Source organism: Bufo bufo, chromosome 11, assembly GCF_905171765.1.
Source record: "Bufo bufo chromosome 11, aBufBuf1.1, whole genome shotgun sequence".
NCBI classification, from domain to species: Eukaryota; Metazoa; Chordata; class Amphibia; order Anura; family Bufonidae; genus Bufo; species Bufo bufo.
Window position 1 is genome coordinate 7,869,309 of NC_053399.1, and position 27,667 is coordinate 7,896,975.

Here is a 27,667-nt window from a genome sequence, read left to right on the forward strand (position 1 = left end):
CTGCACTTACCCTCGTGGATGTCGATCCAGTTCATGGAGGACGGTGTGGTCACAATATTCAAAGACTAAATGTAATTTCCTCTTCCGCCTAAAAACCTCCAGGAGGTTGACGAGGTTGGGGTGCTTTAATTGCTGCAAACAGAAAAAAAAAAAAAAACATATTATAATGGAATCCACATCAAAAAATGGAAGAGGGAGAAAAAAAAAACTGTGAAAAGGCCTCAGAGCGCCTGGGATCAAAGAGAGAAAAACAAGGGGAGATTTACTAAGCTAAATACACCGGAATCGTCTCAATTTGGGCCAAAAAAACTGGAAGTGGCTTAGAAAAAGGGCTCTGCCTAAAATGTGGCAAAATTGCTCCGAAACTTTGGTGCAAAATTTGGGTGTAAAGTAATAATAATAACATTTGTAAAGCGCTCTTCTCCCATAGTACGACGAAGAAGAAATGGTGTAATGAACATGTCTAGCAAAGTGCGCCAAACCTATCACACGGCGCATCTCTGTGATAAATGTGGTGCCTTTCCCCAGTTTTAGAAATAATGATAAATCCTCCCACCAACGACATTACACTTAAGAAATTGTCAAAATCAAACATCTGCAGAACACGTGTGTTGTCCTCGATCGGCCTGTTATATGGTAACCAAATCCGGTTAATATTTACCATAGTTTTTCCGTGTGAGTGAAATTCTGGACCAATCACACCGCACGTCACAAGGGAGCTTTTCTAACATTATTGATTTGCCGAAAGCAAGGGGCGGGATTTCTTGCTGACGGACTCGATAGGTTTAGCCCTTTGTGGGCAGCTTACTGACATCTTTCTCTTGACGGATACCCTGGATCATGGATGCACGAGGACCCGAAGCTTTTTGTCGACAGGCGCTACAGGCCAAATGTTGGCCTATGTGACCTGTCACACATTGATTATCAGGGAGAGATTTACTTGTCCCGTGCCCCGGAGACAATGTCATGGCATTAGTTAATGCCGCTAAGATCAAAACACAAACACGGCCATTGAGGCCCGGGCTTTCCTGGTTGCTCACAGGACACACACAAATAGGATTCCTCTCGGTCCCTGCACACGGCGCCCGGCAGGTATTGTTGGTTACAAGTCAGCGTTCACTAAATATTTGTTTTTGGCCGCTGTGTATAGGGAGGATCAGAGCAGCTTAGCTACACAAACACGTCGCCAGATAGTGGCCGGCATTCCTCTGTGCAATAAACAGAGGTTGTTACTATTGACCGAGAGCCGGAGGACACTCCTCGTGCAGGTCTCCACATGCTTCACTGATAAGACGCCCGCTATATGGCGGCGTGGGATGAGGACAGAAATCTTGTGAGAAGTTTACGAGTGGTACCAATGCCTATAAATTCCAACAGATGGGACCGTCCTGCCGCGATGGCTTCGTCGTCCGAATTGTCTCGTTATTTTCTACTTCCTTTCCCAAAGCAGAAAGGTTTATTTAAAGGGGTTCCCCACCACATGTTAGGGCTTTATTACACAGGTGGCTCAGTGGTTAAGGCTACTTCAGTCATAGGATCTCAATACTGGAAGAAAACGCTTCCGTTTTGTCCCCATTCATTGTCAATGGGGACAAAACTGAACTGAACAAAAAACGGAGTCAGCAGAATGCATTCCGTTCCATTTGGTTGCGCTCCCATCGCGGACAGAATAATGCTGTCTGCGATGTGGTGCGGAGCAAAACGGATCCGTCCTGACACACAATGTAAGTCAATGAGGATGGATGCGTTTTCTCTGACACAATAGAAAACGGATCCGTCCTCCATTGACTTTCAATGGAGTTCATGACAGATCCGTCATGGCTATAGAAGACGTAATACAACCAGAGCCGTTCATGACGGATGCATGCGGTTGCATTATTGTAACGGAAGCGTTTTTTTGCAGATCCATGACGGATCCGCAAAAAACGCTAATGTGAAAGTAGCATGTTGAACATGCGACCAACAGATGCCTTCAGCTGCCAAGCACACAAGTAACAGGTCAGCCGGTGTCAGAGGGACAAATCTGCTGACAGAGGACCTTTAAATCTAAGCAGTAAGTGTTCAACTTCCTGCAGCGCCACCACAGGAGAAATGATAAATTACACAGTGTCCATTCACATCAGTGTGTTGTCTGTGTCATGTAGGACAGGACGGTTCCTCCAGACAGAGACGCTCTTTGTAACCGCTCTACACTCAAGAGGTGAGGATCCCAAATCACCCCTAGAAGATGTGTCACCGACTGCCCATAGACTGGTGTGGGTCATTGGGGCACTATAATGACAATCACAATGGGATACTCTGGTTTTCACTGGCGTTGAGACTGGCGCACGAGTATTAATATTTCTATACTGTCGCACTTTATTCCTTCTACTTCATCCGCCATATCCTTTATAATACCACCTCCATGACCATTTCTGTATGTGCATATTCCTACACGCAAAATATAAGAAGGAAAACACATTGGGCTCATTTACAAAATTTTTTACACCAGTTTATGGTGTAAATAAGGCCCAATACCCCTTTTTGTGACTTTTTAAACGCCCATGCGCCAATATTTTGCTGACCAGGCATTTTTTACGCCGTCCTCTCCACTCGGGATCGGAGGGGGCCGAGGCCAGGACTTTGGCTCCGGCAGACTTACTATCATTTACACCTGAAAACAGGCATAAAAAAGAGGAGTAAAAAACGACTCCAGTCAGGGGCACAGACTGCTGGAGGTGAGAAACTAAGACCACCATAAAAAGCCAGTCTTTGTAAATGACCCCCACTGATTACAATCCGCTATCCTAAGGAGGTGGCACTAACGATTACTGCAGAAATCCCCAATGTGTTCATTACTGTTCCAGATAAGTTCATTTGCACAGCTGAGCATCTTCTAATCCGATTGGGAAAGACTCTGGGGGAATAGCCGGGTACGAACTAACTGCTTCATGAAGAACCGCAGATGCTTGCAAGGCTGCGCTGTTCCCCGGGGAATTGGTAATCGCCCAGCCACACGTTTAATGCAGATGGTAAAGACACAGATTCCTCTTGAACTGGAAAAAAAAACTATTAATAACTGGCTGCACAACTGTGGAAAACTCTTGCATCATTTGTTGGGTTCCTGCCGCTGGACTGAAAGCAGAGGGGACGTCTCCATGCCTTTCTCATCCTCAGTATAAGGGTCCATTCACACGTCCGTATGTGTTTTGCGGACCACACATTGCTTGCACTGTCACAGAAAATGCCTTTTCTTGTGCGTAATTGCGTACAAGAATAGGACATGTTCTATTTTTTTGCGGAACGGAAGTACGGATCCGGACAGCACATTCTGGCCCCATTGAAAATGAATGGGTCCGCACCTGTTCCGCAAAATTGTGGAACTGATGCGGACCCATTTTGCGGACGTGTGAATGGACCCTAACAAGAAGCACAAAGCGCGATGGGATATGGCAAGTTTAAGAGGAGTAAATACAAAGTGTAAGACCAGAAGTGGCGTCCGATCGAGTAAACGGCCTAAAACTGTGCAGCTGTGCGTTAAACTGGTTGTGAATTGCTTGCTTATTGTTAATGAATGCGCCGTTACCTGCTACAACGGAACAGCCATTATTATTAGGCAAGCAACTGGCAATCTAGTGCAACAACTAATAGGAAACAGCTAGAGCCTGTGTGTTTTGACCGTCCGCCACTTCTGGTTCTCCCTCCGTATGCAAAGCAGGCAGCTGCTCCAGGGTCCTAAGAGGGGGCATCCGACAGGCTCGTCATGCTCCCTTCTCCCAGGTGTGTTGTATAGCTGCACGGGGCTCCACTTCTCCTAAAGGCAAAGCAACTTTTGCAAACATTTTCTTGTGGGTCACTTAATTTTTCTGTCTTAGGGCTCATGCACAATGTGGATCTGCAAAACAGAGATACCGGCCATATGCATTTTGCAGAACGGAACATCCTGCCCTGGGTTTGTCCGTAAAATGGACAAGAATTGGACATGTTCTATCTTTTGTGAGGCGGAACGGATTGAAGCGAACGGGTCCGCATCCGACCCACAAAAAAATGCAGATCGGATGCAGGAAAAAAATAAAAAAAATTTAAAACGGTTGTGTGCATGAGCTCTTAGGGTGGATTTATTTCAGTGGATTGTGTCGCAGATTTCACCTTGTATATTTTCACCTTGGTTTACCGCACGGAATTTTTCAACATGTATCATAGTCTCAACTTCTGCGGATTTATGTGAACAATTAGAAGAATACGTCCAGATGCGGATCATGCTGCAAATCATCGCAGGATTCCACAGCAAAATCCGCACGTGTTAGGTACGCGTCTTGCTGCGGGCTCAGATTGGATTTCACCCTATTTATTGCAAGGGGAGAAATTCTGCCTCCTATCACTAGAATGATGGAAAGCCCCCGGCACGCTATGATTTCCAGGTGGAATATTCCCGGAACACAAGGATGGGGTTTTGAGAGCCCCAATCACTTGTTTAGTTCTGCAAATTGCTGCAGGTTTGCGCTGTGGAATCGACATTTTCTATACATGTCTGAATATGAGGAAAGGAGGGGATTTCTTATCTATTGCTATAGATCCTGCTCTGATCTATATATCACCCCCTATGAAGCAATATAAAGATACAGCAGAATGCACGAAATGTCAATATCTGATAGCAATGCAGCAAAATCATTACAAGAGATTCAGGGGATACAGAAGTCTAATCCGCCCCATGTGAACCATGCACTAGACCAGGCATGGCCAACATGAGGCTCTCCAGCTGTTGCAAAACTACAACTCCCAGCATGCTCAGACTGCCTACAGCTATCAGCCTGCAGCAGAGCATGGTGGGAGTTGTAGTTTTACAACAGCTGGAGAGCCGCAGGTTGGCCATGCCTGTGTAATGAGATGAAAGCTAACTGGTTGTTTATCCCATTAGGCTACATTCACACGTCCGTGGTGTGTTGCGGACCCGCAAAATTGCGGGTCCGCAACACACCAGCCCGTCACCCCCATAGAAATGCCTATTCTTGTCCGCAAGCTGCGGACAAGAATAGGACATGCTCTATCTTTTTGCGGAGCTGCGGACCCAAAATCGGGGCCGCGCTCCGCAATTGCGGCTGCAGACAGCACACTGTGTGCTGTCCGCATCCATTCCGTCCCCATAGAAAATGAATGGGTCCGCACCCTTTCCGCAAAATTGCGGAAAGGATGCGGACCCATTTTGCGGACGTGTGAATGGAGCCTTAGAAGTGCATCGTCCGCAGAATACTTTCCTCATATGACCGTATCAGGTACCTTAAGCATGCGGATCTCCCGTAAGGCGATTTTCTTAATCACTGGGTCATCTTCTGACTCTAAGAACTTCTTTATTGCCACGATCTGCCCGGTGTCCCTATTCCTGCATTTAAAGACGACTCCATAGGAACCTTCTCCTATTTTACCGATCTTCTCGTACTTCTCCATGAGTCTGGACCTTCGAATGAAATCCTGCGAGGCTCAGTCGTGGGCATAGGAGGCAAATCTACGGAGGCACAAGTGGCTGCGACTTCCCTCGGGCGGCACCTGGAAACAGAACAAAGGATCCGGTTTGGTCTTAATCTATTCTGAATAGCCGATGCACAAATAGATGGAGCATGATATAAGAGGATAATTTATGTCACTCTATTCACTGCCAGCCATTGTCCGACTGAATAGCCAAAGAAATGGAGAAAATACAAAAGGAGTGCAGCAATACACAAGAAAACGACTCATCAACGCGATACTAATCAGACATAAAATATCTAATTCATTCGTTTATTTCAACACATTTTCTATGTATTTTATTACAGTTTTAAAGGGGTTTTCCATGACTTTGATACTGATGTCCAAGGCTCGCCAACTCTCCATCAGATGATAGAAGGGGCTGTGGCGCTTGTCATAGCAGCGTGGCCCCTTCATTACGGACAGTGCCGTACACTTCATAGTGGCCATACCTGGTACTGCAGATTAGTCCCATTCACTTGAGAGCTGCCATGCCAAGCACAGCCACATACAGAGGTTGCAACGGGCGCTGCAGCCTCTTCAATGAGACAGTGGCAGGGGGTGCTTATCGACAGAGCTTGACCATTCTGCTATTAGACCCCCTAAAATCAAATAATTATCACCTTTCCTCTGGATAGGTGATCACTTTCTTATTGTTGGACAACCCGGACATAGAGGTGGAAATTTCTTTCCAGTCACAAAAACAACTTTGCACTTCGGCTAGGGCTACACGGCAACTCTGTGCAACACCAAGATCGCAAGGTCGCACTCCGGCACGGCAAATAATCACGGTGAATGTGGCCACATTGCAGGATTCAGCAGCATGCAACTGTGACAGCACATTTGCAAAAAAATATAAATAAATAAGGCGCCGGATTTTTGGTCACATATTTATGACAGGACACACGACGCTGTGCAGCCCCAGCTTAAAGGGGTGTTCGAGTAATAGCCAGTTATCCCCTATTGTCAGGATACGAGATAATGCTGGGACCCCCACAAATCAGGAGAAAGACGGTCCCATGTCTCCTGTGTGAACAGAGTGTGCATCCGTGAACACTGCTCTATTCAAAGGTTGGACACAAGACCCCAATTCTTGAGATCGGCTGGAGTCGGAACCCACCCAATCTAACAGCTTTCCCCTGTTCAGTGCATGGAGGATAAACTGTTACCAGAATAAGGGCTCGTTCACACAACCGTACGAAGCCCGTGCTGTGGACCGCAAATTGCGGTACACAATGCAAGGGCACCGTCCGTGGGGCAGTCGCATGGGGATCGCATACCCATTCACTTGAATGGGTCCGCGATCCGTCCGTTCCGCAAAAAGATAGAGCAAGTTCTATCTTTTTGCGGTGCGGAGGCACGGAACGGAACCCCAGAAAGCACTCCGTAGTGTTCCGTTGTGCACCGTTCCGCATCCCCGGATTTGCGGACCCACTGAAGTGAATGGGTCCGCATCCATGATGCAGAATGCACAAGGAACGGTGCCCGTGTATTGGGGAGCCTTAGGGCTCGTTCACACAAACGTGTATGGGCTGTTTTTTGCGTTCCGTATACGAAACCATTCATTTCAATGGTTCTGCAAAAAAAACTGAATGTACTTTGTATGCATTCCGTTTCCGTATTTCCGTTCAAAGATAGAACATGTCCTATTATTGCCCGCAAATCACGTTCCGTGGCTCAAGTAAACAGGTCCGCAAAAAAAACGGATCACATACAGAATGTACTCTGTAAGTCTTCCGTATCCGTTCCGTTTTTGCGGAACCTTCTATTGAAAATTTTATGCCCAGACAATTTTTTTCTATGTAATTACTGTATATGCCATACGGAAAAACGGAGCGGAACCACTACTGAAACAAAAAAAAAATGGAAAAACTGAGCCGTTAAAAACGGCCCGCAAAACACTGAAAAAGCCATACGGTCGTGTGAACGAGCCCTAACCCTGTTATTTTAATGGTGCTTTTCCCTATAAAGATGTCAAAATGCTTTTATGAATGGCAAGAGCGCCAGCTCGCTGCTTTTATCAAAGACTAAAAAAAAAAAAACACACCTAATTAACAAAAACGGCAGTAGCAAAGAAAAATAAATAAAAAAAGAAAAACAAAACACTTGTGTGTCCTGCTTTTCATATTTGCCATAAACCTTTAGCTAATATCTGGAGCAAAATGCAAAACAATTGAAGCGTAATAAAAATAAATATAATAAATAAAAATAAATAAATAATCACAAAAAGGAGCAAAATGCAGGTGCAAAAACTGCCTCTAAAACCACAAAAGTGCAGAAAAGCAGCAGCAGTAACCCTACCACGTGTGAATGCCGCCGTGTCCAGGGCATGGTCGGTGAGAGACGCTGCAGCCGCTGGCTCAGGATCTCATGGCCACCACTTTCTGCGGGGCAGCCCTCGGCATCCAGAGTCCGATCTCTTTTCCCCGAGTTATTGGCTCATTGTCAAAGTGTGAAGCTGAGGTGTAATTTAATGCTTCAGAACAAACAGAGGCCTCGAGGCTCATGCAAACTGCAGACCATCCGGCGGCTCCAGCAGTGACATGAGACGCTCCATCTCCGGTGAACCGATACGCCCCGACTTTGTACACCGCGCCTCCAGTTTCCTCTCTCGCTTTCATCTCCTTTTATTTTACTTTTATAATCTCTGTCTGAAACACAGCAGATGTGGATCCTGCACACAGGCGCGCGGCTGCGATTACCAGAAGTCATTCGGTTATTTTCTTACTTTTTTTTGTTATTTTAGTTGTAATTTTGAAGATGTTTTAAGCGAACCAGAACTGGACGAAACCCGGAAGCCAAGACGCTTTTGATGCCTGTTTAGTTTTTCTATTACTATCAAAAAAAATAAATGATTCAAACTTTTTTGTTGCTTTTTTTTTTTTCCCCTGAAATATTCTCTCATGAGTTTTGAGCACAAAACCCCAGTAGCAGATGTTGCATGGAAGTCTATGGCCTTTTTGGGTTAATGGCATGTTTTTCAAGTCGCAGTAGCTCTGGGTCTAGACCAGGGAGGCCCAACCTGTGGCCCTCCAGCTGTTGCAAAACTACAACCCCCAACATGCCCTTATATCTGTAGGCCGTCTGGGCATGCTGGGAGTTGTAGTTTTGCAACAGCTGGAAGGCCGCAGGTTGGGCCTCCCTGGTCTACAGGTTTTGTAGATCTAAAAAAAAAATATATATAAAAAAAGTGCAGTGTGTATTGGTGGTTTTTAATAGTGTTTTTATCATTCCTTTTACACAGCTGTACAAAGGAAGTAATATTACAGGGGGCACATAGTTTCCTATTAAAAAAAAAAATTTAAACCACCAGGCACACCAAAAACACCATAAAAAAATGCTAGGTGCTATAATACCTAAAAAATGCTGGTTAAAACATTACAAAGAAAGCGGATCAAGTCAGTCATATTTTGAGCGATTTTTTTGCCTCCCCCCCAAAAAAAAAATTAAAAATAAATAAATGCCAGGTCCAAAACGGTGTGAAGGAGCCCTTATAGATTCTGCATCTGTGCCAGTCCACGGCAGCCGATCAAGTGGCGCTGCACAAACCCAAGTCCAGTTCCCCAGTTCCTTGGACGCACAGGAGCTCCGGGAATCACAGCCAGGACATTGAAGCGAGAAGATGTCTGAAACCGGCCTCACCGCTGACTTAACAGTCTAAGGGTCCATTCACACGTCCGCAAATGGGTCCGCAATATCGGGAAGGGGTGCGGACCCATTCATTCTCTATGGGGCCGGAAGAGATGCGAAGAGCAATTGCGGACAAGAAAAGGCAGTTCAATGGGGGGTGCCGGCCGGGTGTATTGCGGATCCGCAATACACTACGGACGTGTGAATGGACCCTAAGGGCTCGACCGTATGGCTTTTTCAGTGTTTTGCAAACCATTTTTTAATGGATCAGTTTTTTCGTTTTAGTAGTGTTTCCGGTTCTATTCCGTTTTTCCGTATGGCATATACAGTATACAGTAACTACATAGAAAAAATTGGTCTGGGCATAAAATTTTTAATAGATGGTTCCGCAAAAACAGAACGGATACGGAAGACATACGGAGTACATTCCGTATGTGTTCCGTTTTTTTGGCGGACCAATTGACTTGAATGGAGCCACGGAACGTGATTTGCGGGCAATAATAGGACATGTAGATTAGATAGTAATATTGAGGCTCAGGCCTCTTTCACACTTGCGTTGTTGGGATCCGGCATGCACTTCCGTTGCCGGAGGTGCCCGCCGGATCCGGAAAAACGCAAGTCTACTGAAAGCATTTGAAGACGGAACCGTCTTCCAAATGCTTTCAGTGTTACTATGGCACCCAGGACGCTATTAAAGTCCTGGTTGCCATAGTAGGAGCGGGGAGCGGTATACTTACAGTCCGTGCGGCTCCCCGGGCGCTCCAGAATGACGTCAGAGCGCCCCATGCGCATGGATGACGTGTCCATGTGATCACATGATCCATGCGCTTGGGGCGCCCTGACGTCACTCTGGAGCGCCCAGGGAGCCGCACGGACGGTAAGTACACTGCTCCCCCGCTCCCCACTACACTTACCATGGCTGCCAGGACTTTAGCGTCCCGGCAGCCATGGTAACCATTCAGAAAAAGCTAAATGTCGGCTCCGGTAATGCGGCGAAACGACGTTTAGCTTAAGGCCGGATCCGGATCAATGCCTTTCAATGGGCATTAATTCCGGATCCGGCCTTGCGGCAAGTGTTCCGGATTTTTGGCCGGAGCAAAAAGCGAACTGAAGACATCCTGATGCATCCTGAACGGATTTCTCTCCATTCAGAATGCATTAGGATAAAACTGATCAGGATTCTTCCGGCATAGAGCCCCGACGACGGAACTCTATGCCGGAAGACAAGAACGCAGGTGTGAAAGAGCCCTCACCCGTCCGTTATGTATGGTGCACTTGCCCTAATTGATTAAACCCAATCAATAGAAAGTGGTTAAAATTGAAAATAGAAGATGGCAGGCACTCATTATCTGTAACCACCCGCAGGCGAGAAAAATATTTTATTAAATAAATATAATCAATAAGATTCCGATCCAAAAAATGCAAAGAGGATAACAGAGTGGATAAAAAAAAGTATTAAAAAAAAGAAAGAAAAAGTAGGGAACAAAGATGGATATAAATATATTTTTAAAAAAATATATAAAAATATATCCAGGTGAAACTCGAAAAATTTGAATATCGTGCAAAAGTCCATTTATTTCAGTAATGCAAATTAAAATGAATTGCATTAAAGGGAACCTGTCACCGGGATTTTGTGTATAGAGCTGAGGACATGGGTTGCTAGATGGCCGCTAGCACATCCGCAATACCCAGTCCCCATAGCTCTGTGTGCTTTTATGGTGTCAAAAAAGTACCGATTTGATACATATGCAAATTAACCTGAGATGAGTCCTGTACGTGAGATGAGTCAGGGACAGGACTCATCTCAGGTTAATTTGCATATGTATCAAATCGGTTTTTATACACAATAAAAGCACACAGAGCTATGGGGACTGGGTATTGCGGATGTGCTAGCGGCCATCTAGCAGCCCATGTCCTCAGCTCTATACACAAAATCCCGGTGACAGGTTCCCTTTAATGCAGCTTAAAATTAGAATTTTGAGAAAATGTACAATATTCTAGGCTCAAAGGGTCACCCTCTAGTCAGCTAATTAATCCATATACCCTGAGCTAAGGGGACCTCAAAATTGAAACTTTGGGGTTTCATAAACTGTAAGCCATAATCATCCAAATTATACCAAATAAAGGCTTGAAATATCTCATGTTAGTTTCACCTTTTAAGTTGCATTACTGAAATAAATGAACTCACCTGTAGATATAGTCATATGGTTACATCACTGTATATGTCTCTCTATATTCTAATAACAATTGAAAGGGTATTGTCCCAGGCAGTTGTCCAAGGCGTAAAAAATAGTTCATCAATGTTCATAAATACATGAGTCCATATAAATAATGGTAAAATGGTTAAAAAAAAGTTAGCAATGGTTAAAAGGGATGGTAGGTGTTCATAGAGTTATTTCCTACTAAAGTGCAATTTTATGTTCTATTTGATACAATGGATGGTATACAGTGGATATAAAAAGTCTACACACCCCTGTTAAAATGTCAGGTTTCTGTGATGTAAAAAAATGAGACAAAGATAAATCATTTCTGAAAATTTTCCACCTTTAATGTGACCTATAACCTGTACAACTCAATTGAAAAACAAACAAATCTTTAGGTGGAGGGAAGAAAACAAAAAAAAACAAACAAAAAAAATAATAATAATGTGGTTGCATAAATGTGCACACCCTCTTATAACTGGGGATGTAGCTGTGTTCAGAATGAAGCAATCACATTCACAATCCTGTTACATAGGAGTCAGCATACACCGGCCATCATGTAAAGTGCCTCTGATTAACCCCAAATAAAGCTCCGCTGCTCTAGTTGGTCTTTTCTCAAGTTTTCTTTGCCACATCCCACAGCAGAAGCCACGGTCCACAGAGAGCTTCCAAAGCATCAGAGGGATCTCAGTGTTAGAAGGTATCAGTCAGGAGAAGGGGACAAAAGAATGTCCAAGGCATTAGATCTACCATGGAACACAGTGGAGACCGTCATCATCAAGTGGAGGAGATATGGCCCAGCAGTGACATCACCAAGAACTGGACGTCCCTCCAAAACTGATGAAAAGATGAGAAGAAAACTGGTCTGGGAGGCGACCAAGAGGCCGACGGCAACATTACAGGAGCTGCAGGAATATCTGGCAAGTCCTGGCCGTGTGGTCCATGTGACAACCATCTCCCGTATTCTTCATATGTCTGGGCTATGGGGTAGAGGGGCAAGACGAAAGCCTTTTCTTACCAAGAAAAACATCCAAGTCAGGCGACATTCTGCAAAAACACATCTGAAGTCTCCCAAAAGCATTTGGGAAAAGGTGTTATGGTCTGATGAAACCAAGGTGGAACTTTTTGGCGCAAAAACAACCCTGCACATCACCAAAAGAACCCCATCCCCACAGTGAAGCATGGTGGTGGCAGCATCATGCCGAGGGGCTGTTTTTCTTCAGCTGGAACTGGGGCCTTAGTTAAGCTGGAGGAAATTCTGAACGGCTCCAAATACCAGTCAATACTGGCACAAAACCTTCCGGCTTCTGCTAGAAAGCTGAACATGAAGAGGAACTTCATCTTTCAGCATGACAACGACCCAAAGCATACATCCAAATCAGCAAAGGAATGGCTTCACCAGAAGAAGATGAAAGTTTTGGAATGGCCCAGCCAGAGCCCAGACCTGAATACAACTGACAATCTGTGGGGTGATCTGAAGAGCGCTGTAGCCAGGAGATGCCCTCGCAATCTGACAGATTTGGAGTGTTTTTACAAAGAAGAGTCAAAATGTGCCAGGCTGATCCAAAAAGACTGAGTGCTGTAATAACATCAAAAGGTGCTTCAACAAAGTATTAGTTTACGGGTGTGCACACTTATGCAACCATATTATTTTACTTTTATATTTTTTCTTCCCTCCATCTAAAAGATTTCATTTTTTTTTTTCAATTGAGTTGTACAGTTTATAGGTCGCATTAAAGGTGGAAAAAGTTCTGAAATGATTTATCTTTGTCTCATTTTTTTTTATTTTTTTTACGGGGTTTGGGAACGTTTTATATCCACTGTATATAGTCGATGTTACTTGCTATTACTTCCAAGTATCGCTCACTTACCCCTCACTGTTATTCAGGGTTAGTAGGTTTAGTGCCCACCGTGGCATCCCACATGTGTAGCTGGGTACACGGAAGTCTTCTACCTCTCTCCTGGAGAATCAAGGGTCACTGGACATGTTCTATCTTTGAACGGAAAAAACGGAAACTGAATGCATACGAAGTACATTCTGTTTTTTTGGCGGATCCATATATGGACAATATACGAAACTCTAAAAACGGCCCGTATATGGAACGTAAAAAAAGTTCGTGTGAACGAGCCCTAAGGCTACTTTCACACTTGTGTTTTGGGCGGATCCATCATGGATCTGCAAAAACGGATCTGTTAAAATAAAACAACTGCATGCATCCATCATGAACGGATCCGTTTGTATTATCTGTAACGTAGCCAAAACAGATCCGTTATGAACTTTATTGAAAGTCAATGGGGGACGGATCTGTTTTCTATTGTGCCACTATGTGTCAGAGAAAACAGATCCGTCCCCATTGACTTACATTGTGTGCCAGGACGGATCAGTTTGGCTCAGTTTCATCAAGCAGACAGCAAAACGCTGCAGACGGCCTCCAGAGCGGAATGCATTAGGGCAAAACTGATCCTTTTTTGACCGCTTGCGAGAGCCCTGAACGGACCTCAGAAACAGAAAGCCAAAACGCCAGTGTGAAAGTAGCCCTACCTGCCAAACTTATGTATGGGCGGTGAATACTAATGACAGAAGCCACACAGCCTGGTACATACATGTACAGAGCAGCCGGCACACTACCCTGCCCTACCGAGCAGCCGGCACACTACCCTGCCCTACCGAGCAGCCGGCACACTACCCTGCCCTACCGAGCAGCCGGCACTCTACCCTGCCCTACCGAGCAGCCGGCACTCTACCCTGCCCTACCGAGCAGCCGGCACACTACCCTGCCCTACCGAGCAGCCGGCACACTACCCTGCCCTACCGAGCAGCCGGCACACTATCCTGCCCTACCGAGCAGCCGGCACATTATCCTGCCCTACCGAGCAGCCGGCACACTATCCTGCCCTACCGAGCAGCCGGCACACTATCCTGCCTTACCGAGCAGCCGGCACACTATCCTGCCCTACCGAGCAGCCGGCACACTATCCTGCCCTACGGAGCAGCCGGCACACTATCCTGCCCTAAGGAGGCAATGGATTCCTTACAGGAGAATGCCAGTGGCAGCAGAGGAGTGCGGCCTAAGTATATCTGCAAAACTTAACAGGCATTTAAAAAGCGAAATGTAAAAAAAAAAAAAAAATTGATGTTCTTAAAAATGAATATATAATGTTGGCCACTAAGCTTAGGATCATAAGCCCCATCAGAGTGCAGAGAGGCCGCAGGTTTTCATCCTTGTATAAAATGTATTACGGCAAAGCCCTGAAGTCGGATAAGTACATGGGTGATTACAGGTGCGCTTCACAACCCCCGACGGCAATGGATTTGGCTTTGAAGCCAGGACACTTGTCCGACATCAGACGCACGGTGACAGCTCCTGCCAAGCAACCAGATCTCTGCTATTCCGCCTCCGTCACCGGCTCCTGTCAACACGGCCGTATTATATCGTCTCCGCAGTACAAAGAGAGACTGGAAGGAACGCAGAGGACTGGACTCCTCCTCGCCCACTAAAGATCTGACACAACAAGACTGCAATCTTTAGGGCTCCCGAGGGATTGTGTCCATTAACCCATATGCCGATAAAAGTATTCCGATGCCATGAATAGGACATTTCAGGAGAAGCATTACTGCAATATAATGTACATGCAAGAAAAATAGTCCGTTTTTTATGCTCGATACATTTTCCTCTCTGGCAGCGCCCCCTGCTGTTCAGCCCCCTGGTCCACCGTCTCCTGCATCCAGTGGTGGACACACATGCTCAGTAGCTTCCCTTCTCTCTTCCTCCTCTTAGTGCTGGTGAAGCGACCCAGCCACCTGTCATTCATCCATCCGTACTATCCCTAATCTCATTGAGGTAACCGCTATATCTCTCTCTAGACAGCGGAGAAGGCAACTGGGGCATTACATACGTGGTGTTCATTCTCAGAGTTGCTGGGACGGTGCCTGAGGGACTATTTTCTGTGCAGGGGAGGAAGGGGTTAGTAAGAGCTGAGGGCTCCTGGGAGATGCAGGTGCTTGACTGTCAGATGTGAGGAGCTGCTGCCCCCCCACAGAAAGTGAACCGACCACAGCGAAGAATGACTGAACGAAAAAAGACCAGTTACTCCGTGTGCAGTCTGTCCGTATGTCCGTGTGCAGTCTGTTTCCGAACACGTCCTATTATTGTCTACATTACTGACAAGGATAGTACTATTCTATTAGGGGCCAGCTGTTCCGCTCCGCTAAATACGGAATGCACACGGACGTCATCCGTATTTTTTGCGGATCCGTTTTTTGTGGACATGCAAATCACATACGGTCATGTGCAGGAGCCCTAATGCTGAGTTTTCATGCTGTGGTTTTTGGGCATATTTGGAGCTCCCAGGGGAAAAAAACGTACAAAAAAAAAAAAACACGAGCAGAATTATCGCCGTGTTACCAGCTGAAGAGTCTTCAAGTGGTTTAACTGCATATGTATGTATATGAAACTGCACCACAGCATCGTGTGAATGTAAGGCTACATTTACACCACTGTATATATTTTGCGGTCCGTGCGCATCTTGCACTTTGAGGGTCCCGTTTTAAAAATGCTTATTCTTGTTCCCAAAACGGGCAAGAATAGGACATGTTTGATAATTTGCAGCACGACCACTCTGAGGCGGACAGCACAGATGACACCCGTGTGCTGTCCGCATTTTATGGGGTCTCACAGAAATGAATAGGTCCACGTGCAATCTGCAGCTCAAGGGCTCACGCACGCGACTGTTACCCGTTTTGCGGTCTGCAAATTGCGAATCCGCAACACATGGATACCAGCCGCATTTTGAAGAAAGGAATGACCAGGCCATAATAGGACAGCCCTATCCTTGTCCGTAATGCGGTCAAGAATAGGACATGTTCGTTTTTTTGCCGGTGCCACGGAACGGACATACGGATGCGGACAGCACACAGTATGCGCTCCGCGTCTTTTGTGGCCTCATTGAAGTGATAAATGGGGTTGGTGTGAATGTGTCACTGGACAGCAGGGCTTCCTGCACCGATAAAGCTATGATAACATTACTCCGGGTGACTGGAGCCGGGTGGGAGCAGAGCTTATTTCCGGCTCCGGAGCCACTACAGCTGATCGGGGGGGATGTTGGGAGTCCTTTCTTTCTCAGTGATCTGAACCCATTTCTCATTGCCCTCTTCTCCCACCCTCCCCATAGCAGTTGCTTCCCTGGTAGTTATGACCATAACTCAATGTCTGGCTGGAGACCCAGATCTTCAGCCCAGGACGCGACCTGGATCACGGCGAGGGCCATACCCAAAGTAATCGAACTTCTTCACGGACTACTGGCCGTTCGGCTGACATCCCAGCAGAGCATTCATTAGATTCTGCATCTTACCAACGGCGTCTCATCCCATTCTGCGTGTACGTGATAACCGGAAATCCGCACTTTATCAGTCTCACAAAGCATCATTCATCGTCGTCTGCCAAGCCCAAAACCGGCCGATGAATGAAAAACTGGACGACGTCCAACCCGGTCACTACAGAAGGTGCGGCCCATGGAAAACGCTCATCTCTTATCTGCAGGATGTATGACCACCGGTGATCACTAGAACGGAGGTCCCGAGCCCCCCAGTCCAGAGGAGCGGCTGTCATGCAGGCTCCCTGTATGGGACTGAAGGAGATAGCCGAGCACTGTACGCTGCCCTGTCAGTCCTACAGACTTTGAATGGAAATGCACATGCATGACCACTGAATGAGGAGAGGTCGAGCATGTGCAGTGCTGCTCCACTCATCTGCATGGGACTGCTGGAAATACTCTACGGCAATCACAGAGAATAAGCTTCAGCTGCCCCCCCCCCCCCCCATTCATTTCAGGGGGAAAAGGATGTGGGGTACGGGGCTCCTGTTCTCATGACCAGTGGGGGTCCCAGCAGCTGAGCCCCCACCGATCATAATAGTTATTCCCTATCCTGTGGGGATAACTTGATATAAACTGAATACCCCTTTACCCTCTAGGCTAGTGGTCCCCAGCCTTTGGGAGACTACAACTCCCAGTATGCCCATAGATTCCCAACAGCCAGATAGCCGCTGCTCTATGTGCTAGACCTGACACATAGCATACAACAGTTACAATAGAATAAATATAACAAATAATAACAAAATATGAAAACATGAAAAATAAGATACAAAATAAAATGATGAGACCTGGTGACACGTCCCATTATACCGGCTCCTGGGCCTTTAATCTCTCACTGCCTTTATTTTAATTTTTTTTATAATTTCATTTATATTCAAAAAAATTCACAATTACAATTGTCAAACAAAGAGAATAATTCACATAGGTACAACATAGTGATAAAAAAATCTCTCACCGATTCCTTCACACAAAGCTCCAAAACCTCAGCTGTGAGTACAAGAAATGGTTCACTAATGCAAAATACAAGACGTGTCTGACCCGAGGGAACGTCAATTTTGAAAATTTTTAACAGATTCTATTTATTCCTAACTGCTGCTGCCTACGTCAGAAAATTTACTGACAGGGAAATACTGCCAAGAACCAATCATCAGAAATAATGAACAAAACCTCCCGGCTACGATCACACAATATAGACACGAGGTAAGCACCGAGTACACGGCACATACACTGAGGATACAAGCACCGAGTACACTGCACATACACTGAGGATATAAGAGCAGAGTACACTGCACATACACTGAGGATATAAGAGCAGAGTACACTGCACATACACTGAGGATATAAGAGCAGAGTACACTGCACATACACTGAGGATATAAGAGCAGAGTACACTGCACATACACTGAGGATATAAGCACCGAGTACACTGCACATACACTGAGGATATAAGCACCGAGTACACTGCACATACACTGAGGATATAAGCACCGAGTACACTGCACATACACTGAGGATATAAGCACCGAGTACACTGCACATACACTCAGTGTCGGACTGGGGTGCCTAGGGCCCACCAGTGGAATTGATTTTGGGGGCCCACCCTAGAGCTGGAGATATAACTTGTTCATTTTTCAGTCTCGCACACATGAATGTATGCATTTTAGCACACAATACAGTAACAGTATGCTAAACAGAACAGTATTGTGCACTGCACTATATCAAATAGTTTCTCTTTAAAGGGAGTCTGTCATCACAGTTTCACCTTTTTAACCCTTCCCATAGCTTTCTAGCAGCATTACAGTTGATAAAAACGTTACCTTTATAAGCAATCGTGGACTTATAAAACTGGCAAAAATCATCTTAGTAGGATGTGCAAATGAGGGCTCGCAAGTGCCCAGGGGCCGCGTCAACCTCGTAGTTGCCCAGGCAGCTCTGCCTTATCGTCGCTTCCCCCCGCCCAGTCTTTCCCTCTGCCAGCCCATCTTCTTACTTCTTCTTTCGCCGAGATCCTGCGCACTGAGTCCGTTAGCCGGCGCATGCGCATTAATTACTGTGATGCCATACCAGGAATGGAAATGCGCCGGCCGATGGACTCAGTGCGCAGGCGCGGGATCTCGGCGAAAGAAGAAGTAAGAAGATGGGCGGGCAGAGGGAAAGGATGGGCGGGGGGAAGCGACGATAAGGCAGAGCTGCCTGGGCACCTACGAGGTTGACGCCGCCCCTGGGCACTTGCGAGCCCTCATTTGCATATCCTACTAAGATGATTTTTGCCAGTTTTATAAGTCCACGATTGCTTATAAAGGTAACGTTTTTATCAACTGTAATGCTGCCCAAAAGCTATGGGAAGGGTTAAAAAGGTGAAACTGTGATGACAGACTCCCTTTAAGCAACTCATTTAGTTGATAACTGTATCTGTTATTTACAGTAGTTTGGACAGCAGTCACACGTGGACATTCCATGTCCTAGATGAACCACCCAGTCCCCCAGCCTAAACAATATCCAAAGTGAAGGAAATGTTTCCTGCATATTCAAAAGGATAAGTTTATTGAAGTGCTGGCAGTAGTGCCCCGGCCTCCTCACAGCTCACCAGGCTCAGCGCCGTACATCCTATAGCCGCTGTGCTTGGCATCATGTTCAGCCCCTTTCACCTCTATGGGGCTGAGCTGCTCCTAGGCCACTTGATCAATGAACGTGACGTCACATGGCCCAGAAAAATCACAGAGAAGGGCACAGCGCTCACAGGAGCCCCGGTGCCTTGTCAAACAGCTGATCGGCAGTGGTCCCAGGTAGGGATCGACCGATTATCGGATTTACCGATATTATCGGCCGATATTCAGGATTTTCAAAGTTATCGGTATCAGCATCTAACCTTGCTGATATGCCGATAACGAATCGCGAACATGGATCGCACTGCTATCAACGCGATCAATGTTCCCTCAGCAGCACACCAGTGAGAGGCAAGAGGGGAGGAGGAGGGGAGGGGCTGTGGCCATTGCGCCACCAATGATGTTAACTCAGTTATTAATTCAAATATAGGAGGCGGGTGAATCATATAGCTGCACCTGAGGGGTTAACTGTTGCGGATCGCAGCTACCCCTCATAGAGGTCAGGTGTCGCTATATTTGAATTAATAGGCAAGTTATCTTCATTGGTGGCAGTGGCAGCTTCTGATCAGAGCCCAAGCAGTGTAATTGCGGGGCTCTGATCGGTTACCATGGCAGCCAGGACGCTACTGACGCCCTGGCTGCCATAGTCAGCTCCCTGCTGCCATGTGTACTATGCACAGGGCAGCAGGGAGAGTGTGACGTCCTATTCACCCTGATAGAGCTCTATTAGGGTGAATAGGACAAGGGATGCAGGTTCTAGCCCCTAAGGGGGAAATAGTTATTAAATTAAAAAAAACACCAAAATATTAAGTATAAATATTTAATCTTAGATATATAATGGCATCTCTTTGTTTAACAACAGATTTGTGTAGGAATTTTTTTATTTTTTTTTAAAAATGAAAATGCACAAAATATTGGTATAAATTATCGGCTATCGGCCTGAAAGTTCACAGGTTATCAGCTCTAAAAAAATTAATATCGGTCGATCCCTAGTCCCGGGTATCAGACCCCCACCAATCAGATACTGATGACCTATCCACAGTCATATGTGACTGATATCAGCCGCTCCTCTTATAACGCTCTAGTACTGATATAACCTCCAGAGACCGTACATCACATGTGACTGATATCAGCCGCTCCTCTTATAACGCTCTAGTACTGATATAACCTCCAGAGACATTACATCACATGTGACTGATATCAGCCGCTCCTCTTATAACGCTCCAGCACTGATATAACCTCCAGAGACATTACATCACATGTGACTGATATCAGCCGCTCCTCTTATAACGCTCCAGCACTGATATAACCTCCAGAGACATTACATCACATGTGACTGATATCAGCCGCTCCTCTTATAACGCTCTAGCACTGATATAACCTCCAGAGACATTACATCACATGTGACTGATATCAGCCGCTCCTCTTATAACGCTCCAGCACTGATATAACCTCCAGAGACATTACATCACATGTGACTGATATCAGCCGCTCCTCTTATAACACTCTAGTACTGATATACTGTATTTTTCGCCCTATAAGATGCACCGGCCCATAAGACGCACCTAGGTTTTTGGGGAGGAAAATAAGAAAAAAAATTTTTTTAACCAAAAAGGTGTGCTTTTGGTGGGTTTGGAACTAATGGTGGTCTGTGGATGGCACTATTACTGGGGATCTGTGAAGGACACTGTTATGGGGGGGGGATCTGTGAAGGACACTGTTATGGGGGGGGATCTGGGGATGGCACTGTTATGGGGGGGGATCTGGGGATGGCGCACTGTTATGGGGGATCTGTGGATGACGCACTGTTAGGCCTCATACACGACCGTTGTTTTATTCTGTGTCCGTTGTTCCGCTTTCGTGATTTTCTGCGGACCCATTGACTTTTAATGGGTTTGTTGAAAACTCGGCTAATGCACCGTTTGTCATCCGCGTCCGTGATCCCTGGTTCCAGTCCGTCAAAAAAATATAACCTGTCCTATTTTTTCCACAGAAAACGGTTTGCGGATCCATTCAAGTCAATGGGACCGTGAAAAAACGCGGAGGCACACAAGATTGTCATCCGCGTCCGTGTCTGTTTTTTCCCTATCATTTGCATGGCAAACTTGACTTTTTTTTTTTTTTACTTTCCTTCATGTCTGGTGATCCTCCAAAAATAAATGAAGACACACGGAAACAAAAACGGAAACGGATCACGGAACAATGGAACCCCATTTTGCGGAACGGAACACAACAACGGTCGTGTGCATGAGGCCTTATGGGGGATCTGTGGATGACGCACTGTTATGGGGGGGATCTTTGGATGACGCACTGTTATGGGGGGGGATCTGTGGATGACGCACTGTTATGGTGGGGGATCTGTGGATGACGCACTGTTATGGGGGTATCTGTGACGGACACTGTTATTGGGGGGTATCTGTGGATGGCACTGTTATGGAGGGGGATTTGTGGATGGCACTGTTATGGAGGGGGATCTGTGGATGGCACTGTTATGGAGGGGGATCTGTGGGATGGCACTGTTATGGAGGGGGATCTGTGGATGGCACTGTTGTGGAGGGGGATCTGTGGATGGCACTGTTGTGGAGGGGGATCTGTGGATGGCACTGTTATGGAGGGGGATCTGCGGGTGGCACTGTTATGGAGGGGGATCTGCGGGTGGCACTGTTATGGAGGGGGATCTGCGGGTGGCACTGTTATGGAGGGGGATCTGCGGGTGGCACTGTTATGGAGGGGGATCTGCGGGTGGCACTGTTATGGAGGGGGATCTGCGGGTGGCACTGTTATGGAGGGGGATCTGCGGGTGGCACTGTTATGGAGGGGGATCTGCGGGTGGCACTGTTATGGAGGGGGATCTGCGGGTGGCACTGTTATGGAGGGGGATCTGCGGGTGGCACTGTTATGGAGGGGGATCTGCGGGTGGCACTGTTATGGAGGGGGATCTGCGGGTGGCACTGTTATGGAGGGGGATCTGCGGGTGGCACTGTTATGGAGGGGGATCTGCGGGTGGCACTGTTATGGAGGGGGATCTGCGGGTGGCACTGTTATGGAGGGGGATCTGCGGGTGGCACTGTTATGGAGGGGGATCTGCGGGTGGCACTGTTATGGAGGGGGATCTGCGGGTGGCACTGTTATGGAGGGGGATCTGCGGGTGGCACTGTTATGGAGGGGGATCTGCGGGTGGCACTGTTATATATGTGCCATCACAGACCCCCCACCCCATAACAGTGCCATCCACAGACCCCCCCACCCCTTAACAGTGCCATCCACAGATGTCCCCCATAAAACTGTCATCCACAGATCCCCCCCCCACCGCTCCAGTATACAAATATAAAATGTCTGATTCAATTAAAAGTTATTACACATGCCCCCTCACTCCTAATATTACTGTACACCCTAACAGCTTCTGTACAACGCAGGCAGGCCGGGCGGCCAGCGCGTCACTCACTGACGTCACGTGCCTGCGCCGCCTGCTTGATTCATAAAGTAGGCGGCGCAGGCACGTGACATCAGGGAGTTATGCTGCTGTTAGGGTGTATGGTAATATTAAAAGTGGGGGGGGGGGGCATGTTTAATCACTTTTAATTGAATGAGACATTTTATATTTGAATATTGCAGCACCGGAGCGGCGGGGCCGGAGTACAGTGACCGCACCCAGTCCCTCCCCGCTCTCGTATACATCGCAGCCTGTAAAAATGTCAGCATTCACCCCATAAGACGCAGGGGCATTTTCCCATTTTTTGGGGGAAAAAAGTGCGTTTTATAGGGCGAAAAATACGGTACCCTCCAGAGACATTAAATCATATGTGACTGATATCAGCCGCTCCTCTTATATCGCTCCAGTACTGATATAACCTCCAGAGCAGGGGCGTACATACAGGGGTCGCGGCTGGGCCCGGCACTCCAGGGGGCCCGGCCGCCTGTGGACCCCTGGCCCCGCCCTGCAGTAGTGCTGTGCCTGCCTGTATGAGGGCTGTTTCACACGAGCGAGTCGATTGCGGGAATCACGCTCCGTGTGTGAGTGTGAACCTCCGCTCTGGACATAGTGACATAAAGCGGTCAGTATGATTCTGTGGAAAAAAGGCCATGCAGAGACACATAGCATTATAAATCATGATAATGCCGTGCGCTCCTGCAAGTCCAGAGCGGAGGATCACACTCACACACGGAGCGCGATTCCCGCAATGGACTCGCTCGTGTAAACAGCCTTAATCCGGGCGGCCGACCCGGGGCCCGCCACCCAGTGTTGCGTTTCTGCGCTGTAGTGCCAGGCCAGGCCAGCCCTACCCTCCTTGAGTGAGAGTCTCCCCCCCGATTCTCCTCCCCGTGCGGGTGCGGCGTGCCTAGTCATTTCCTGTTGGGCGGCCGCACCGGACACAACGTTTCCCTAGGCTGCGCAGGCGCACAACAACGCCGAGACGCAGCAGGAAGAAGGCACCGGAGAGCGTGAAGAAGCTGGTGCCGGTTCGGAAGTGAAGATAAGATTTGTAAAAAAAAAAAAAAAAAAAGGTCTTCATAATTGCTCACCACATTTATGGTCAGTGAGTTCAGAGTAGACTCAGAGTAGGGTCTGATGGGGTCTGATGGGGGCTGGCTTTATAACTAGCTCTGCTATATTTCTGTAGCCTGCAACCTCTGACTGCCCAGTTGGGCTGAAACTACTACACCCAGCATGTTCTGACAGTAATAGTAAATGGATATTGGTGCAATTCTGAGCTACTAGTCTATATAATATTATATTGTATTATATAGACTAGTAGCTCAGAATTGCACCAATATCCATTTACTATTACTGCCAGAACATGCTGGGTGTAGTAGTTTCAGCCCAACTGGGCAGTCAGAGGTTGCAGGCTACAGAAATATAGCAGAGTTAGGCTACTTTCACACCTGCGTTTCTGGGTCCGCCTGTGAGATCTGTTTCAGGGCTCTCACAAGCGGCCCCAAAACGGATCAGTTCAGCCCCAATGCATTCTGAATGGATAAGGATCCGCTCAGAATGCATCAGTTTGCCTCCGTTCAGCCTCCATTCCGCTCTGGAGGCGGACACCAAAACGCTGCTTGCAGCCAAACGGATCTGTTCTGAACGGATACATGCATTTGCATTATAGGTGCGGATCCGTCTGTGCAGATTCGTTTTGGTGTCCGCCTGACAATGCGGAGCCAAACGGATCCGTCCTGACTTACAATGTAAGTCAATGAGGACGGATCCGTTTTCACTGACACAATATGGTGCAATTGAAAACGGATCCGTCCCCCATTGACTTTCAGTATAAGTCAAAATGGATCCGTTTGCATTATTTATTTATTTTTTTCGTGGTAATGCAAACGGATCCGTTCTGAACGGATACCAGCGTTTGCATTATAGGTGCAGATCCGTCTGTGCAGATACCAGACAGATCCGCACCTAACGCAGGTGTGAAAGTAGCCTAAGGCTGCATTCACACGTCTGTGGTGTGTTGCGGACCCGCAAATTGCGGGTCCGCAACACACCAGCCCGGCGCCCCCATAGAAATGCCTATTCTTGTCCGCAAGCTGCGGACAAGAATAGGACATGCTCTATCTTCTTGCGGAGCTGCGGACCCAAAATCAGGGCCGCACTCCGCAATTGCGGCTGCAGACAGCACACTGTGTGCTGTCCGCATCCATTCCGTCCCCTTAGAGAATGAATGGGTCCGCACCCATTCCGCAAAATTGCGGAAAGGATGCGGACGTGTGAATGGAGCCTAACTCTGCTGCTGGTGGAGGGAGGTTGGGGGGGGGGGGGGGGGCGGCGACGGGAAGGGGGGCCCCATGGTTTAGTTTTGCACCGGGGCCCCATGGATTGTGTGCACGCCACTGCTCCAGAGACATTACATATTATGTGGGGGTGAGGGGCTGGGAAAGTGTGAAATGCCACTGATGAGAGGGAAGAGGGGGACACTGGGAGACATGACTTCTTGCCCTGTATAAAGTATAGGTGAGATAGTTGGTGGGAAAGGTCTGTGAGGGGCTGGAACAGGGACACAAGATGTGCAGGGGCAGCAGCTTCAGGACTCTCTTCCCACTTCCCTCCCACAGTAACTTACCCCAGTGCTGCTGTGTGGAGTAGTGGGACCAGTGAGAGAAGAGAACTTTATACTGGAGGGAGGCACAGTGACTCAGAGAGAGCAGCGTCTCCATCTCCTGCTGCTGCCTGCCTCGGCTGTTGGCTCCTCTGGCTCCGCCCCCTCCTCACACATGATGGAATATCACACTGCAGAGAGGAGGGGGGGAGCTGTCTGCTCATGTCGGGTCGGTGAAGTTTACTTTGGAGAAAGGGACAAGCACTGCAAAGTATTGTGCTGTCCCTTTCACCAAAGTAACATGATATATGTGCCAGTGCTGCAGTCCAGCACCTGATAACAGCCAGGCGCCTGAAACTGAAAGTATAGCAACTGCCCTGCCCCTGCTGGTGGCTCTGGCTGCAGTATAAGCAGACAGGCAAGGGGCCCACCGGGCATTTCACCGGCTTCCCGGTGAGCCAGTCCGAGCCTGCATACACTGAGGATATAAGCACCGAGTACACTGCACATACACTGAGGATATAAGAGCAGAGTACACTGCACATACACTGAGGATATAAGCACCGAGTACACGGCACATACACTGAGGATACAAGCACCGAGTACACTGCACATACACTGAGGATATAAGAGCAGAGTACACTGCACATACACTGAGGATATAAGCACCGAGTACACTGCACATACACTGAGGATACAAGCACCGAGTACACTGCACATACACTGAGGATATAAGCGCAGAGTACACTGCAGATACACTGAGGATACAAGCACAGAGTACACTGCACATACACTGAGGATATAAGCGCAGAGTACACTGCAGATACACTGAGGATATAAGCGCAGAGTACACTGCACATACACTGAGGATATAAGGACAGAGTACACTGCACATACACTGAGGATATAAGGACAGTACACTGCACATACACTGAGGATATAAGGACAGAGTACACTGCACATACACTGAGGATACAAGAGCAGAGTACACTGCACATACACTGAGGATATAAGAGCAGAGTACACTGCAGATACACTGAGGATACAAGCACAGAGTACACTGCACTTACACTGAGGATACAAGCACCGAGTACACTGCACATACACTGAGGATATAAGCACCGAGTACACTGCACATACACTGAGGATATAAGAGCAGAGTACACTGCACATACACTGAGGATAAGCGAGTACACTGCACATACACTGAGGATAAGCGAGTACACTGCACATACACTGAGGATATAAGCACCGAGTACACTGCACATACACTGAGGATATAAGGACAGAGTACACTGCACATACACTGAGGATATAAGAGCAGAGTACACTGCACATACACTGAGGATACAAGGACCGAGTACACTGCACATACACTGAGGATATAAGAGCAGAGTACACTGCACATACACTGAGGATAAGCGAGTACACTGCACATACACTGAGGATATAAGAGCAGAGTACACTGCACATACACTGAGGATATAAGCACCGAGTACACTGCACATACACTGAGGATATAAGCACCGAGTACACTGCACATACACTGAGGATATAAGCACAGAGTACACTGCACATACACTGAGGATATAAGCGCAGAGTACACTGCACATACACTGAGGATATAAGCACTGAGTACACTGCAGATACACTGAGGATATAAGCGCAGAGTACACTGCACATACACTGAGGATATAAGCGCAGAGTACACTGCACATACACTGAGGATATAAGAGCAGAGTACACTGCACATACACTGAGGATATAAGAGCAGAGTACACTGCACATACACTGAGGATATAAGCGCAGAGTACACTGCACATACACTGAGGATATAAGAGCAGAGTACACTGCACATACACTGAGGATATAAGAGCAGAGTACACTGCACATACACTGAGGATATAAGCGCAGAGTACACTGCACATTAGCTTGTCGGAAAGTCAAGGTGTAATAATACGCTGCTCCTGTTGTGGTGGACAGCACCAGCAGTGTACTCAGTACAGGTAGGTCTTCCCAGTGAGGGGCACTTACCTGCACACAGGACGGCGGTGTACTCGGCGTGCGCCTCAGAGTCCTTTACTGAACTCCCCGCTCACTGACAGCTGCAGTACTCCGCACGGTCCGTCTCCATGGCAACACAAGCCCCGCCCTCTGCCGACTCCACCAATCGGCTGTCTCTGTTTCTCTCCCGCCACAGGGGAAACATTCCGGCAGCTGCTTGTCCCTCAGAATACAACCTGCGGAGGTGATGAACTAGGCGCCTCACGGGACTGGGTGCCGCAGGGGGCTGTCACTGTGTATGGAGGGGGGCTCTAAAATCCTTCTTTTTTAAAAA

The 27,667-nt window shown here is 47.3% G+C and overlaps 1 protein-coding gene across 4 annotated transcripts; it reads right to left on the reverse strand.

Annotated features, from left to right (window-relative positions):
- On the reverse strand, positions 1-27,456 carry LOC120982396 (cyclin-dependent kinase-like 1). Of its 4 annotated transcripts, none has more exons than XM_040412510.1 (3): positions 27,364-27,456; positions 5,257-5,523; positions 1-132 (listed from the first exon to the last, which is right to left on the reverse strand). In XM_040412510.1, the coding sequence occupies exons 2-3, from the start codon at positions 5,422-5,424 to the stop codon at positions 7-9; spliced, it is 294 nt and encodes a 97-aa protein (XP_040268444.1). In that variant the 5' UTR covers positions 5,425-5,523; positions 27,364-27,456; the 3' UTR covers positions 1-6. The 4 variants fall into 4 exon arrangements, with proteins under 4 accessions (XP_040268444.1, XP_040268443.1, XP_040268446.1 ...); XM_040412509.1 differs by having other exon boundaries at positions 5,257-5,528; positions 27,367-27,448; XM_040412512.1 differs by lacking the exon at positions 27,364-27,456 and adding an exon at positions 17,641-17,677.
- Positions 27,457-27,667: the final 211 nt, after the last annotated feature.